Source organism: Phalangium opilio, unplaced genomic scaffold, assembly GCF_054372755.1.
Source record: "Phalangium opilio isolate 3A_F unplaced genomic scaffold, DU_Popi_V2 ptg000082l_1, whole genome shotgun sequence".
NCBI classification, from domain to species: Eukaryota; Metazoa; Arthropoda; class Arachnida; order Opiliones; family Phalangiidae; genus Phalangium; species Phalangium opilio.
The window spans coordinates 5,410,198-5,428,114 of NW_028324189.1; the positions used below are offsets into that span (position 1 = coordinate 5,410,198).

Below are 17,917 nucleotides of genomic sequence, written 5' to 3' on the forward strand. Positions count from 1 at the left end.
AAATAAAGCCGCGTTTACACGAGACACATCGCAACCGTTTTGAACAGTTTTGGGAAAGTCTATTGCATTTTCTCATGAAAGATCTCTCTTAAGCCGAATCAGAAAACCTTCCACTAGAAATGTAATTATTGATCAGAGTTGTCCTTAAACAGCACTTAACCTTTTCCACGAACAACTGAAAACCGCTTCGAAAAAATTGCGCCTTACATGTCGTCTCATTTATCAGAACCCATTTTCTGACACAACCCTGCTGTCTAACATACAGAAAGCGTTCCTAGAAGAAACTTAGTATGAAAGCCATAACCCCATAATTCATAAGTATAAACCTGCCACACGAGGGCTTGTGAAACTAAATTGAAGAAAATGTTGCGTCAACTTCCTTTTAAGAAAAATACAGACATAACCAACTGTTATCCTTTCAACACATACTTGGGTTTTGTATGATAGACTTAAGAAGATAGAACTGAAGTCAAAAATCGACTTAAGGGAAGGGGAAAGAGTGTGACTCAGAGGAACCAAAAGACAACAGAGAGTTTAAGCATCCCCTAAACGCGTACGTGTAGCTACCTTCCACAGTGCATTAGACCAATGCATTGTCAAAGGTGGCTACACGTACGCGTATAGGGGATGCTTAAACTCTCTATTATCTTCGGAAACCCTGGTTCCGACATATCATCCCCATCCGTTCTTAAGGATAAAAAACGTCCCCATCTCATATCCCCTTTTGCATCTATATCTATTGTGCCTTACAAACTTGGTCTGTAAGTCGCTTATCAGATCGATATCAACGTTTAATTTAAGCCAGCTTTACTCCAAGACATATTAAACGCGGTGCGAGCGGTGCATGGACCCTTCTTTTCGGAAACATTCCCCTGGTTGTGGCTTGATGACTTCAGACACTTTTCTCTCGCCAGTCTCAACTACAACCCTGACTTCAGTATGGTCAGAAGTAGGATAAGGGACTAGAAGTACGGAGGTAACCAAATTCTTCACTTGGCGAAAGTGAATATTCTTGATAACACATTAATGGTTGGTCCTCTGGTAGCGGTTTCTAAATTTTCCCTCCAAAACGTGTGACGCTCGTGGCGGTAGACGGCCGAACTAGATTCAAGCACCCGCGTCCGTGTTCCGCGGCTTCAGGTAGAGGGGAAAAGGGTAGGAAATGTTTTTGGAACTCGACCTATTTTTTTCCCTCTAGTGTAGGCGCGATGAAAGCGGCATAAAATCCTCAAATTTGTTCACTAGTGCCAGGATCTACTACCAATGCTAGAGCTCTTTACTTCTAGTCTCATCTTACTTCTGGTACGGTATATTTCTCTTTTAGGGGAACCTTCCTCTAGATCGTATTTTTCAGCTTTAAACCATATGAAGATTAATGTTTTCCATTTACTATACCGCGTCTACGCTTCCCCCTTACGTACAACAGATCATTTCGCTAGGGTGCATGCCTAGACGCTTTATAAAATTGAGAGTTAATTCCTCCTTCAGTATTTGCGGTTTACCGTATACCGTACCGTACGTTGAACTAAACTGTAATACCGTGAATATGGCATATAGTGGAATGTTTATGGGAATGATATCCGGTGTTAATATTGGGATTACAAGTCGAGGTCTAACTTATTGAAGCTGTATTCTCCCCTCTGTAATATCACGCTGTTAGCAGAAGCAAATTATTATCAGTACATACAGTAGTTCTAACTTTAAATGGTAATGGTTCGATGTAAAAGTTAATAACGACAAATATTTAATTAAAATATAAAAATATCTTAATATAATTTAATGAAAAAAAGCCAACATTAAGGGGAAAACCACCCCGTGTATTTCGTACTGCCCCTGTAGAAATGTTTAACCCGCAATACACTGGTGCTCAATTATATTTTTTATTTTAAATGTAAAAATATATGAAAAAATATAATTTCAACTCCCCATAGGAGTGGTAAAAATACAACATAGTTTCCAATGTAATATGGTTATTGTAGCCTCTACTGCGCTTGTTAAATTATACAATAAATATGCACCCTTGACGTAATTGGCACGTGCCATCTTTATGGGCCTTCAGGATCGAAATATAATACTCTAGCTTTATTAAGGCTTTGTTATTCGACGCGTAAAGGGGTGATGAATACCAGTTTCATAAGAGGGATCCCCTTGGGAGTAAACCTACGACATGCAATATCGATTTATCGTAACAAAACGCGGCGGTTAATTTAGATTGGCCCCAACCTCCCTGGCTCTATTGTTTATAGTTCGATAAAAAGCTCTAAAACGCGACCTACCTGCTCGAAACAAAAAAAGGTTGCCCTTCCCCTAAATTCCTTTCAATCCATTCTGTAGTTTCTTATATTCTTGTAATAAGTCAGATTTAACCTCTTACCCCTATTAAGGATAGATTTAATTTTAGAAGTAGGAATGGAGAACGGTTAGTATTTACTTCAGTCCGACTCATAGCCCAGTATAGAGCCCTTCCCTCCAACAAGAAGCGAAAAGTTTAAATTATCTTATTGGCTCACTTAAACTACGTTTTGATGACGTTGCAGAAAAATACGTAACTCCATTTTACCTCTGTCGCTATGACCCGCCTCTTCATTCATACCCCTCCGTCCCGTGGAAGGGGGTCCGGGACTTTGACGCGCGCCCAGATTACTCTGTTCTGCATTCCTACTTCTAAAATTAAATCTATCCCTGGTATAATGTTATGTTACCTGAACATTTCCGTTTAAAAATCCTTCCAATGTTTTAAGAGAATAGAATGTACGTGTAGGTAAAAATCAATCGTAACTATGTTGAAGGCAAGCTTATCTTTAATTTGTTCCCCTGTTCGGAAAATTTTCACCCCATATTAATCGATAAACATTGAATTTCGATCTAGGTGGGAAAGTTACCTATACCTACCTTACTTTGTTCTTAAAGTTTGGTAGCGATTTTTTTTAATTAACGGTTCAACGAACAAAGTAAAGGTTTGGGGCTTGCTTCCCTTACACTGAATTTACTCTGTACTAACAACATTAATCTTAGAGGATAAAAAGAAAAGTCTTTTTGCCTCCCAATAACTTACCCTTTTCTAATATATAAATACTTTTGACACAATAAAGCTCAAGGAACTTTGAAATATGTATTCTTCTTTCTTCCTCTCGAGTAAGGAAATGTGGCACGCAGTTCCGCGGAAGAAGTCTCCTGAAAATTGAACTATGGAAGTGGGAAGGAGTATTTAAATAAAGGATGGAGAGAGACAGAAAGAGATGAGATGAATTTTGTAAGAATTATTATTTTCCGATGAAGTTCCACCCCTTTTCTTTCCGCGGTTTTTCTTTAAGATGAACAATGCATAACGCGATGCCGTATGCAGTTCTGAGAAGATATATGCAATAAAATATTATTTGAAATATATTTCTATAAAATATACAGTTAACATTTTCTTATTTTTGAAACGATACTAATTACTCGGTGTATAAGGGACATAGAAATCATCTTCAAAAGCTTCATGTTCGTACGCTACACATGTAATTTAGTTGACTTAAACAAATGTAAACAATTTAAATAAGTTTTATAATAGACATATTATAATTGCTAATATTTTAAAATAGTTTAGGCCTATTCTGTTTACTTTTAAACAATTCTTGTTCCCTATAGAGGATTTCGTTTAAAATTTGAAATTCAAAATGTCCTTTCTACTGAATTGAATTTATGCAAAAAGGGGATAAAAGCATTCATATATCTCTTTTTTTTTCTATCAGATCTTGGATAAGAATCGCCATTTATAGGGTATATTTGAATCAAGTCCTTTTACTCCCTTCTTGATAGAAAAATGGGTGACGGACTTTTTGAACGAAACTAAGTTTTCGCATAATACATAAATTTAAATCAGCTAAAGGGATGAACTCTCCGAGTTAAGTCTTTGACTTTAGTTTTAATCATTAAACAAATTTAGATAGTATTGGATTGGTTTTTTGAACTTGAAGTCAATAATAGTGTATAAGAAAGAGGGTAGCTACTATAGCAGCAAGCGCATCACCCTCTGGTCAAACTGGTTTCTCGAAATGTCCCCAGCTTGCCGCTCTAAAGCCCCCAAAGAAGAAAGTACTTAATTGACATTTCCAAGATTTTCCCATGCACGATACCCAAGCGACATCCCTCTAACAATAAATGAACTTTAGGTGACGCGTTTTGAGCGCCATCGCAGAATTTTAGAAGCTTAAAGTAACTGACATTTTAATTCGACGTAAATGAAGGCAAGAAAGTATTTCAAAAATAAAGATAGAAACAATTCTAGCAACAGCAAAATCATTTTTTTTTGCTCCGTTTTATTATTTCTGTACAATTACTGTTGCAATTTATATGAGTGGGCGTAATATGATATAAGATTGCCGTCCAAATCAATCAATAATATTAACACACCGTATCTACAAAGAATAGCGACATCCAGGACTGGTGAACTTATAACACCACAAAGATTAGCCCGCCATCAACGAATATAATTTCATTTTTAATTGCTACTTCAGTTCTATTAAAATACCTGGATTTATAAAAATTTACGACGAATAAAAATATGCAATTTCAGTAAATATTTATGTATTCTATTTATAAATAAGCATAATATAATTCAAATTATTGATCTTTGGAAAAGAACACGAAATCTATTCGATCGAATCGGTTGAATCGATTTGAATGCTACATACATATGTAATCTAACTAAAAGAGTTTAGGGTTTTTGAAAAAAGGGTAATAAAAACTAATTCATAAGTAATTAAAAATTGAAACAGATGCACTTAAAGGACAGTAGGACGCTAACTATTAAGCCATGAAATCGCAGATGGCGCTTACCCATCCAGATCGTTAGATCGACTAGTCGGTCGCCCGCGGGTAAAGAGGAGAGAGAGAGAGAGAGAGAAAGAGAGAGAGGTTAGAGTCTTCTGATGTTTGTTACCCGTCTTTCCAATCGAGGGACTCAGTCCTTCAAGAGTTTCTTCGCTTTACTGTCGAAATTTACGGATACCTTTTCTTAAATCTCCAAAAACAGTGACCAGATCTAAGGAAGAGGACTCCTTAAGGGGTAAGAACAAGCATTTCTCTACTACTTAAGCCGGAATTGTGAGCGAATTCGTCGGAAAAATAGCCCTCAATGGTTCAAATCCATTGTTCGGCTGACGCCGAGCTGTATTGGGTTTACCCAAACAGCGGTGCTTCGGGTTTTGATCAAAAAGCGAGCTGCACCGCATCTCGCTTTTCCCTCGGAGCCAGCAGGCCCCTGCGAACGACGTTTCCTAGCAGGGCTTTTCCAGATTGGACTTCCAGTAAAGGGCGCCACAATTAAACGGTGTGGGTTCCTTATTTATTTCAACCCCAATGGACAGTCAATTTGTTTTTGCGGAAATAATTGCGCGGATATGCGGCAACAAAATTATTAAGCGTGCCAAATACTTGTAATTGATGGGCAAAAAAGGGGTTCAAAATAGATTGATTGCTTTCAGTTGTTTTGGAAAATGCACCAAATTTAACTTCTATAAATGGACGTAAGCTTTTCTAGAGAACTAAATTGTGCGGAACGTTAAGGATATGAGCTTATATAGAGGTCCGGTTTCGTGCTATTAAACGGTATTTAAAGCAAGGTGCGGTTGATTTAACTACACTTACATTAACATTAAGGAATTTCGGCAAATGGTTACGAGAATGCATGCTTAACAGACCAATATCCCCTTCGTTAATTACATCGAGTCAATTCAAGAATTATAATCTAGGGGAATGTAAAATTACGTTATATCTTGTAATATTACAGAAAAAGTGCAATAGGTCCATAAAAAACTTTCAAATAGATTTATTTTATGTTTACACTCTTTGCAAGAGCGTAATTCGCATAGAAAAACCGGTTTTTAAGCCTGAATATAGCTTCAAAATAATATCCATTTTATTATTTGTTTTCAAGACACGTTTTAAATTTTAATTCAATTAAAATATATTCTAATAAAGTGGCATCATCAAATGTAGATGTAGTCCTCCGATCCATTGTTTAGCGAGAGCCAATGTTTAATAAAGAAAGAGATATCCGTTGTCAGTTAGCTAGGCAGCGTGCGGGTTAATGAAATGCCCGAAGGGTTCAAAAGCCCATTACGATTCAGAAGGGGTAGGGCTATGGACGTCAATAGCCTGGCTGGCCAGAGTTATCGGAGAAATTAAAATCTTCATCTACGTACGCAGTGCGGGGATTCTCTTTTCAATTATTCCCCTTCTATACCGCTCGAATAATATTAAGTGCGGAATGGATATGATCAATGCCACGTAAAGCCTCCATTGTATTTTAAAAGGGTTATAGAAGACTTTATACATTCCTAAGCTTCCAAACTTTTAAATTGGATCTTTCCTCGCGCAGCCACGTCAATTAAGTTTTTATTATTTGAATTCCAAAGATATGAAATTCTTCGTGAATATTTTTTTTATAGAACTTCTACGACTTTTAAATTAAATTAAATAACTTATGTCTCCTTCATTTTAAATTTATTTTTGAGAATTTTTAAAAAGTTGTGCCTTATCAAAATTTCGTTTTAATGCCAACGCAGAAATTTTTTGATGCCTATTGAGCATTTTATTGTGATAGGACGTAGTGAATAGTTTCATTCCACGGTGTTTTAAGCTTTTTAAATAAAACTGTGGCGTTGTCATATGGAAACCGTTAACATTCTTATAATGACAAATCAATATTTAGCGTCAACATATTAACAAAATGAGCATTATTTTGTATGGCGTGACTGCGATTATTTCTGTTATTTATTGCAACGTAACAAACCAAATTAAGGCACGAAAAAATCGTTTAGGTATACACAACCCTGGAAATAACAACTCATGACAACTGTTTCCCGCGCTTTTACTTTAATCGACTATTTCAAAACAAAAGGATCTACTTTTAGAATTGGGTATATTATGACGGCGGAGGGTTAAATACTCGCCAGGCGAAATGTAGTTCAACCTGACTGTCTCCTGGACTAGACAAACATACAAAAATTGGTCTAAAGTGCAACGTCAACCCACCCAGATTGACCATTGCAAGCTGTGCAATTCACGTTGGGGGATCGAGGAGTGTCGTTCATTGTTGTCATGGAAACGCGCGTGGTGGTGCAGTGCTTGCACCGTTTTCCCGTTACATATCATGCCCATAGTGTATAATTTCACGTGGAATGAATAGTGAAGTTAATACCACTATGGGAAGTTCTAAACAGCGTGAAAGATAGTGGTAATCACTTCGCTTCCAGTAGACGTTTAAGTTGAAATTCATACAATGAATGGGAGGAAACAGAATCTACTCTTTTCAGGGTCTAGGCTATAGGGGTTCACATAGAAGTAGTGCAAAGACTGGTAAGAGTGATGGGGTTTTCGGCGGCCCCCTTGGCAAATCGAAAATCATCTATAAAGAAGGGGAATTGCCCTTATTTCGACGATAATAGAAATAAGAATGGAAAATCCGTGTCATTTTACTTTTTTTCTATTCTATTCTAAACCAATTCCAATTGCGTTGTACGAAATGTACAAATGTACGTGGAAAGAAGCCTTTGTTAGGTAGTTGACACTTTTACAGCTTCTTCCAAAAAGTTAATCCTCTTTGATAGACCTCGGAGGGGCCCCCAATCGCCGCCATTTATAAGCTCTTTTGCAGTAGTAACATCTAAAATAGAAACGCTTATCAGACTGTACCTATACATTGATTAGACTGTACCGCACCACTACATGGACAAATGGATGATGCACCGCGACGGACACTTTATAATATTTTGTTTCCCAACATTGAAAGTTTCGTATTACACTTGTCACCTCGATCGCATTAGGCAACCAGAAACCGTTCGGAGATTATAAAGCGCGGAAAATTCTGACATGAATAATAAACTATTACTTCCGAAGCGTGGGAGTAATCAGATGATGAGAGAATTACATCATCGTATATTCCTTTTGAAACAGTTGAACTTCGCGCAAACGGTCCAGCTTTCAACCGAGATCAAAGCTCGTTGTCTTTGATTCGAAATGGAGCTTTAATAACTAAAAACCCTAAAAGTTCAAGACCCAAAGGAGTTGGACTCTCAAGCTAATGCTAATGACCTCAAGCGTTAAGCTGAGTTAGCTTTAGTCGAATATTCTTAGGGAGTTATGGAAAATTCTTGCAAACATACAAGTCACTTTATCGGTTTATGAAGTTTGTCCCCAGGGTGTACGTTCGGGTGTAACTTTTAAAAGTTAATTCTCCATGAAGTGTCGTCGAATATAAAATGAATACGTGCTGAATTATACGCGAGCAGTTTTGTCACTTCAATTTAAAATTTTAATATCATTATTACACATAAATAAAATATTTTAATAGAAGCAAAACTTTAAAAGATGTATCTAATATATTTGTTATTTGCATTTCAGGCAGAAACCAAAGATTCAGCATGGGTTGGATGAGGCCTTTATGGGCTAGTCTACTTTGCTTCGTTTTATTCAGCACAGTCTACGCCAAGGTAATAACTCTACTTTTACTTAGGCACGAATTAGATGTAGCTTTAAACAAACTTATAGCTTGATTCATAGTATAATAGCATATGAATATTTTAATTCACTACACTACTTTTAAGTATATTTAAATTATTTGTAAATAAATGATTCAGAAATACATCTCTAAACTTCAAGCCATAAACGTAGAGAATAACTTGGAGCTTTGAAGTCGGGTGTCTAACTTTAATATATTCATAAAAAGTAATTTTTAGTAAATATAATATTTGTAAAAAAGAAATAAATTAAAAACTAGATTTGATAATTAATGTTAGCACTTATGTGTTCAAACAAACTTAGTCATTAATGTAAAACTTAAATGTATATTTCTTGAAACTTACAATCGAAAATCCCTTACAACCTTCGCAAGTATATAAATATTGAAACCCAGTTTTTCAAACCCAAAACGATATGAATAACGATATAAAAATATAGTGTGGCTAGCATAGTCTATAAAGAAAGCGGCGTGACGGATAATATCTCATTTTACATGATCAAAGAGTCAACGACGGGCTATTTTTCAAGCAAGTATCCTACTTAAAAATCAATCTGAATCATTTTTTTCTTATTCTTTCGAAAAGCTTTCGGGGTTTTCTTTTTTTTTGTGGATGGAAAAAGTTACCTTTTTTTCGAACATGCAAAGCTATCCATCTTTTACTAAAGGATTCGTTTACCAATCAATAAATCGGGGGATGGAACGTTTTTAAAGGAGAGATCCACTCCTTCCCTAATTCAACTCACTGTTTATGTAACTTACCATTGAGTGGGTTCTGTACGCTACGTAGAACACAAAGCCTTTCTCTTATTTTCAAGCTTCACGCCGCATCAACGAAAGAGTTACCGATTTTATCAATGTGTAGTAGCGGGAATTTGTATTGCCCAGAAATTGAAATCTAAGATTGCTTTAAGTTATTATAATTATTGGAAAGTGTATGAGATGGATTGAAACATTTTACACTTTATAGTACCAGAAGGGGATAATAGAAGAAGTATGACACTATGTATCCTCTTAATACTTCTGTTATGTAACATGATTCTTCCCATGCAGGCTCACCCCTTTTTGTTTGCTTTCCTGCTCATCAAATTTCAGATGGACATCGGGCCGTGCTAGAGTGAATTCTATAACTGTTTGGTACTAAATCCTCAGCAAACCTTAATTGTCTTGACGTGGGACAAAAAAACACAAGCGCAAACGCCTTGGAAAATAGATAAGCGCGGATGGAGTAATGATGAGGGAACTACTTATCGCGTATGCGATTCAGTTTAGTAACCTCGCTCCAAATGTTGGAAAGAATCATGATACAATTACCCTCCCGCTTTGTGCAGGTACACTTCTCTCGAAGAGAAGTATTATATACTTCTGATAGCGGTGATAATACTTCTCTTTTATTTACCATCGTTTGAACGCGGAGTAACTATCCCCAAAAAAAAATCCCTTCTTGTTTTATTCCTTTTTTCCAAAGAAACTATTTTTACCGAAATTCTTTTCTCCTTCATACTTGGATCGGGACTTTCTGACAACCCTGTTAAAGATTTTCTCTTAGAGAATGAAGTCCCGGATAAAAAAGGAGTGAATCCGGATGAAGAATCTAGTTCGCTAGCCTCGCGAAACTGCTTACCTCAAACCAACGGTATATATATAGAAAGAAATGATAAAAATGATTCTGACCTACATATGGCCAGGCTACCAAAGGCTTAATGCACCAGTCTATATTCAGGAATGTACCATACCATACCATACCACACCAAAGGGCTTGGATATATACCAAGGTATCAAAGAAAGGTATATAGATATTCGATCGCAACGAGCTACCAAGGGATTTTTATTTCACTCTCAGATTTGACCGCGGAGTTACTCTGGGACCTTACTTTTTCAAAGCTATTTTAAATTGTGACTGTGAACAGTAGTTACCCTGCCTTTGACTTTGGTTCAATCTCGGGTTAAAATTGGGTATATCCCTAGCGCGGTCATTTCCTACAAGACTCCAGGGATCATTTTGGGTTTTTCTTTTCGAATCTTTCCACTCCCAGAAGAGCGAAGTGAGTCTAGGACTGTCGGAAGCTAGCGAAGAAATGTCCTAGAAATGACACTCGAACCGATTATTTTAAAACTCCAAATGGAAGTAGTTTATCTCGTATCCTCTTTCTAACTGCGATAAATCTTGATATTCACAGTTAACTTTCGCCTTGCCTCTATTGTGACGTATTTTTTTACAATGTTGTTCTGTTTAACCCACCTACTTCACTTCAGAGCAGAGCAGAGAGAGAAGAGAGTGCTTTTAGCTTTTAGCTTGGGCGATTTACGTGATAAATGTAAGTTATCCCGCATAAAATATGTAAATGTATGTAGATTATGGTGGATTAACAATGTATTTTAGGTTTGCACATACACGCTAGCCTAGCATGGGAATTTAGTTGAAGCTTCGTAATTTTGAAGTCATTTGACAAAGAAAAATCAACGAACGAGTGCTTCCAAAATTTCACCTATTTTTGTTGCTTGACAAAAGTGAATATTATTATTTAAATGAATAACTTCAAGTTACTTTTTTGTTTGCTAGAGTTAAAAATAGCATCGAAGAATTATATCTTTTACGTCTTTATTATGCATTTTCGAAGTTAAAATATATTTTCTAGTTTTTCGTAATACGTTTTGCTACCATAGTATATTCTTGAAACCGTGGGAAAGCGGCACAGTGAAGCTGTCAGACTTAAAAATATTTTTTTTACTCTCGCACTCTCTTGAAGAAATGTTTCCTTAATGCCCGATTTGCATAATCGTTCGTGCACAGCACGGCCAAGAAAAGCCTTATATGCTAACTTTTTCTGTCTCTCTCTCTATCCTACTTCCACAGAAATGAATGAAACATACATTTTCTCATTCGTGGAAGAGCCCGAACGATGCGAGCGCTTCATTCCAAAAGCACCGAGGGAATGCTTTTTATTTATCCTTTCTTTGGTTTTTCCACCGGTTTTTTTTATATAAATAAGAAAGATGACTTCGGATAGGCCCGAAAAAGCTACCGTTCTCTTATTTTCTTATACTAAATTCTCTCCTTCATTAAATGTTGCCAACATTCGCGGTGGAATTATTTAAAATCTAAAATTGTTATAGCGGTTTAAACGGTCGGTAGACTTTTGGATAATACAAGTTTAAGGCGAATTCATTTCATTTCATTAAATTTATCACTGTTAAAAATTAAATGAAGTCATTTTATCTTAAATAAGTTTAAGAAATTCAATATTGTACAGTTTACTTCAGTTGTCCGTTTGCATTGAACCTAAATGACCTAGAAGAAGACCTATACCAAAAGTTGAACTGCAGTGATTTTTTTATCCCCATATTTCTTTTCTCTCATACTAACTTTTGCACCTGTCAAACATTTCCCGAATAACCCGTATTTCTTCGCAAAATGCATTATCAAAAGAACGTACATAATTTAAGCGTAGAAAGGTACATAACAAAAACTTCTTTCCTGACCCCATATTTGGGGAATGACGCATTTCCGGGGCACGCACCCGTACCACCCCAACACGTCGCCGCCATCTCCTTTTATATACCTTTCTGTTTTATTTTATTTTTTTAGCGTCGTGATCTCCGGTGAAACTTTTACTTATTCCTTTTTGTCGCATGCGATACTATGATTTGTATTATATCCTAAAATACTCTTAAGTAGGTGCGGTGCAAGGTGACTTTTGGTTTCTTACTAAATTGCTCCTTCACATGCACTGAAGACAAAGACGATTATCCAAGAGGAAGTCAAACCTATTTCAAACGAACACACCGCCTTATTCCATATTCATTGGGTACATAAATGTTTACGAGTCTGCTGCCTAATGGCATCCATTAGATTTAGTTATTTTGAAGAATGACTTCAATCCTGATGTTACTACAGCCATGCACGTTATGCTCTTGGGGGCGCCGTGCTTATCAACTTCGAATACATCTACGAGTTAAGGTTAAGTAGACCGGAAGTAGATGGAAACAGCAATGGCGGTAGATGAGGGACGGAACTGAACCCAAGGCTTAAGACTTCCCCCCTGAGCTGCACCTTGTTTTCTTCCATTTCCTCTTTCTATATATACCTCCAGCCGGTGAAATAAATATATATTTCTTCTTCCTTTGCTTCCAGACAGTAACCGTGCTATACGCATTTTCTGGGGTCCCTTTTAGTCAAGAAAGACGAAAGACGATTTACGGGTGCCAAGCTCCCTAGTTTAGCGAACCCCAAAATACGCGGACAAAGGCCCACCCTTAAATAATACACCAGACGTTTGGCGCACCCAACACCTCGGAGAGGCCTATGACAATGGCACAATCGTTGTATCAAAGATGGAATAGGCCTAACGGCATCGATTTTCACAGTCAACTATCCAGAAATGACTCTTGGGAATAGTTGTGTATGTGTGCATTAGGTTAAGATTCCATCATTCGGAGTTTGCATAACGTTCTCGCTTATTGATAATCCATACGTTTGAGAATTCCGTGAATGTAGAATCAGCTAGCAAGGTTCGAGCTGGTTCGAGATTTAAACTGATCAAATCTAGAATGACAGTGCTAAAAACAAGACTTAGGCCTTTGCCTGAACGTATCACGTGATGCTTAACCCAGCTAAATTGAGAGCAGAAACGTTATCTGCGAGCTTTGTCATATCTGACCAGTAATTACTCTTTGTAAGAGAAATGCCATTGTTTTCTTAAGCAAGGTATGGTTGACACACGGGATGACTCGGATGAGTTTAGCTATCTAGCTAGAGATGGGAGTTTCTTGTAAGATGACATTCGGGTGCAGCATCAAGATAGCTTTAACAGTGTCAAACATAGCGTACATCCCCGGGGTGCTATTTAGTCAAGATGGTAAGGGAAAATTCTGGACTAAACTAACGTAAGTCACAAGTAACGCGTGTACTGTTGACAAAGGTGGAATCCGGCATTTACCCAATCGCATTACGATAGGCAAATACTAACAAGGATTAGTGGTACACGCTAAGACCGGGAGAGGGACTTTTGATAATAAAACGCCGTGTAGTATACACATTGACGCCCGGACCGTTCGCTTTGCCATTACAGAAGCACCGATATTACCAGAGGGGTGTAAAACGGATAATAAAGTACCGGTGGAATATTTGCGAGGTATCTACCATGCCTAGTGAAGCCGGATGCTAAGGCGAAACTCCCCACGGCTTTTAGCATAAGTTTAAAACAATAAGTTATGGAAAGATAACACAATATGAAGGGAAACTATATTGTTCCTCAAAATTGGTTCGCATTCTCGAGGAGATGAACAAGCAAGTTGTTGAAATCTTCTGAAATTTCGCCTCACATAAAAGGGTATCTGCCATGAACTCGACCGTGTGTATTTTATAGCGTGTTCAATGCATCGTGAATGTTGAATCTGCCGAGCAGTTGCACAATTAGAGTCACGTGACGTTGCTCAATCACTACCACAAGAAGTAGTAACACTTGTACTTCAAAATACAGTTTATGACACGCCCCTATAGGGATGTTTTCCAGCATTAAAATAGTTGGAAAGGGAAAATCGTCTTTTGAGACGTTAGTGCATGATTTAAACGTTTGTGCTGACGTTATCGACTTATGGGTAATAAACCTATGGGTTTATTTTATCGCCGAAATATTACTACTTTATAAGTCAACGCGGCCCCCTGTCTTTTTAGTCAATTGTTCCGGTAAGGGCGCGACGAAAAATATATAAAGGAGAAATTCTGGCGGGCCGTTATGTATGTTATATAGAACATTTAGAAATTCATTATGATAAAGAAAACGATTTATAGTAGGTGCGTGATTGTAGTGAAATATGACTTTTTACGCGGTCCGCTTCAAGTAGCTTTTACGGGGAGGAACGGTCGGTAAATAATAATGCAAAAGCCTAGATGCATTAATTTTTCACTTATATATCATCTTTCCCAGTTAGTTTAAGCGAAAATACTTTCCCCATACGCCAGTGACTGATATAAGCTGCTAATACTTTATGGGCTCCGATACGCCTCCTTCCATTGTCAGGGCCACGCGGTGAATCAAAGTACCGAGCTTTGTTTAAATATATAAACGAGTTATCGTCGTAATACATCATCCTGCAGGTCGTTAAGAAACAAAAAAAGAGTTAAGTGTATTGAATTTATCCAAATGAACCAAGGCTTATTCTAATTTAGTAAATTAGCTATAGTTCGAGGACTCGAGGTAAGAGAGTACAGTGGTTTCCTAATGAATTAAATTAAACTTTATGTACTTATACACCTTTTGGTTAAATTCGGAAATCACTCGCATATAGAGTCGTAGATTTGAGTTCAGATCTTCTTAAGTACTTTCATAAGTTTATAAGATATGTTCCATAACTATGACACATACACTTCGTAATGCTAGAGACTTACAGCTCAAGCTATAGTTTGAGAACGATGCCAGAATTGACTCCACTCGCTTTTGCATTCCATCTAATCCTATTTAGTCTGTACTAGGCCTTTGACAGCGCGTAACCACCAGGCGTCGTTTTAGCTCGAATCTATGACCTAATTCACTTCATGACAAGGTCCAGTTTGTAACCAGTAACAATCTTATGGTGAACATATCTTATGAACTTATGGTACATTATAAACCAAATTTTGTATCATTTTCCTGCATAATTTTTCTAAAAAATGTATCATTAATCAGTATTAATATTTAAATAATATTTTTTTCTCGTTACTTAAGTTACTTTAATCTAAAAATAAAGATCGTTAATCCAAGTTATACCGTCGATTATGGTTAATGTTCTTTATTGCCTGGCTGGCTGAACCCTGTTTCCCAAAGCGTATATTTCCTACTTAGCTACTTCTTCTGGAATAAAAACTAAGATATCCAAAGGAAAAGGTCTGAATATTCTCAACCAAAGCCCTTTTCTTTCTATTATGTCTTGAAGATTAATAATACGAAATCCGCCTTCTTGCATGGCAAATTCCAGCGGGAAGATGCTGTTTTTATCTTCTTCTTTTTTCTTTCTCTCTCTCTTCTTGTCCCTCGCAATTGCGCGAGGGAGAGCTACGGAAGGTAATCTGCCGTAAATTGCAAGTCATTTGTCGACACCTAAAACCGCCATCGGCAGACCAGACCCCGCTCAGTTCAGTGTCGAAATGGCCCTGACTGCTGCCTCCGCTATGTTAGAAGGGTTATGGGGAGTCTTTTGACCAATAGTCAGCGCAGTCCATACCATTTTCCCATTGGGAGCAGACTGTTTAATAGAAGATATAAATTTTCCTACCCCAAACATGCTAACATTAGAAAAAAGGGTAACTTATAAATTTGTGGATTTGTCTGTGTGCTTAAAATCTGTACTATTAATTTTGGTGATCGGATAGATTTGGTAATAGAGTGAAACGCATTGTATAGATTGTAAATCGTTATTCATGCTGCACCTAATCAATACATCTGTACTATAGAATGATCAATCATATTATCATTACTATTTATAATAGGACTTATGACCCCGAGGGTTTATGTAACGTCAAGTTGGGTAAACGTCGCGACTTCTTATTTGTTCGCACCTTTAACGCAGAGTACCAGGGAATGTTAGCTTTTCCTGGGGGTTCTAGAATATCGAACGAGAATACAGGGAAGGCCTATTTATCCTGATCGAAATAGGACGTGAAAAGGCGCCTCGGGACACACGTGCTCATCTATGCAGAATTCTATCTGTCGTATGACTCTAGTTTGCTCTCCCTCTATCTCGTTCCACTCCTACACTTTCGTGTTTTTCTTTACCTCGTTGCCCTGACGCTTCGGACGCGTCCAATATACAAACGCGCAACGCCAATACCGATCTTGACTTCTGCCTGTTAGAAGAACGAAGAGCGGCTTTGGCGTTACGTCAAATTGGATAGGCCCCGAGCTTTTATTAGAAAAGTCTCCAATGTAGTGTGCTGCTTGGCTAATGTTTGGTCTATGTCAGCTTCACGACACATTGTGATAGCTTTTGTCCACTCTTGAACAACTTTAACCATTATTTTCCCCAATGTTGTTCTTTCGATAGATGGTATAATGTTTACAAAGTAAAATTTGTGACGCGTTTGGTATCCTACTAAAATTATAAACATTAAAGTTTTTTATTTATTTATTATTGTTTTTTACCTTATCATACTTAATTTCCGCATTCCCAAATTAACGACAAATGATGCTATGGGTAACCTTAAGCTATAAAGTTCAGTTGTCCTAACGTTTAACGTTAGTTTATGACAAACCAAAAAAATGGAGGCATCATATTTTACCACCGCGGACGTCCAAGATCCCGATAATAAAAATTAATGTTCGACTACAAGAACCCCATCGCGTTTTGACACACACAACCGACCCTGGTTACTCCCAAAGGGAAGGACTAAAAGTCTTCAAAGAGGCTGATGTATATATAGGTTTAGTACATCCGTTGGGCCTTGTTCCGCTGTCAAGATTTGGTGTGTAATTCGCGAGCGGCTTTCCCAAAAAGGGGATCAAAGTAAAAAGTCCCATAGAAGGGCACGTTGGTCACGTATCGGGCTAAGGTGCGTAAGGATGGACCCAGTCACATTACGGAATACGGCGGGCGACAAAGGATTCCGTCTCTCCCATTCTTTTTCTCAAAGGGGTCATTAACTCAACGACCCACGACCATCGTTCCTTCACCATCTCTTATTGACCTAGACAATGTCATTTGTCAGTCCTGTTGACTAGGCAGACCCTCATAGCCAAGAACGCGCTTTTTCCCCGTCATTCGAAATCGTCAACGGGTATAGGGCCTTGGGACTATCCTCAGTCGAGGATGGGTTCCGTAGCGCGTGAAATGGATAGCTGGTGCTTGGGGCTAGCTCGTGCTTGGACTTTAATCTTGGTAATATTACTTTCCAGGGGCGCCTACCAGTTTCCAAAGAGAAATATCCCACATCGAGGTTTTTTTTCAGATTACTTTCGAAATTCGAAGTTTTCCCAAGTATATTTTTAGTATTTACGGTTCATTAGACTACTTCTTCAAAATTCCGCAATCACCTTGATAAGGTCCATCAAATACAGTACAAAATCAGAAAAAATATATAATAATAAAACTCCTGTAGGCCTGCCTACTTTCCTCGACTCTAGTTCGTATAAAACTTCTGTTAATTTCAAAGGCGTATACGTGGGTTTCGTCGAAGAAATTTAAATTATTCTCCCAAACTCCAGCTATAATTTAGTTTCGCGCTTACTTGGGTGCGTCTTGACTCCCCGACTCACGACAGATGTTTAGCGTACTTGTTTTTCATTTTTTCTTACACTCGCTATTCGCCAAGTTTTTGTTATAAACCTCCTAATTCGTTTTGGGAACGCGAACATCTGTTTCTTTAAAACGAAACTCGGTTCCAGGAATCAGAAAGATAAGTCGAGTGAAGAAGTAATGTTAATAATAAGGGTTACTAGA

The 17,917-nt window shown here is 37.6% G+C and overlaps 1 protein-coding gene across 3 annotated transcripts in view; it reads left to right on the plus strand.

The window, feature by feature from the left end:
- Nucleotides 1–4,887: 4,887 nt before the first annotated feature.
- LOC149651141 (follistatin-related protein 5-like) overlaps nt 4,888–17,917 on the plus strand; it is a 97,885-nt gene continuing 84,855 nt past the window's right edge. Inside the window, exons 1-2 of one of the 3 annotated variants that reach the window (XM_089847964.1) lie at nt 4,888–5,050; nt 8,389–8,477. In XM_089847964.1, coding sequence (XP_089704090.1) covers nt 8,409–8,477 — 69 coding nt within the window. In that variant the 5' untranslated portion in view covers nt 4,888–5,050; nt 8,389–8,408. The remainder of the gene's footprint in view (nt 5,051–8,388; nt 8,478–17,917) is intronic. The other 2 variants (XM_089847962.1, XM_089847963.1) reach the window with 2 other exon arrangements.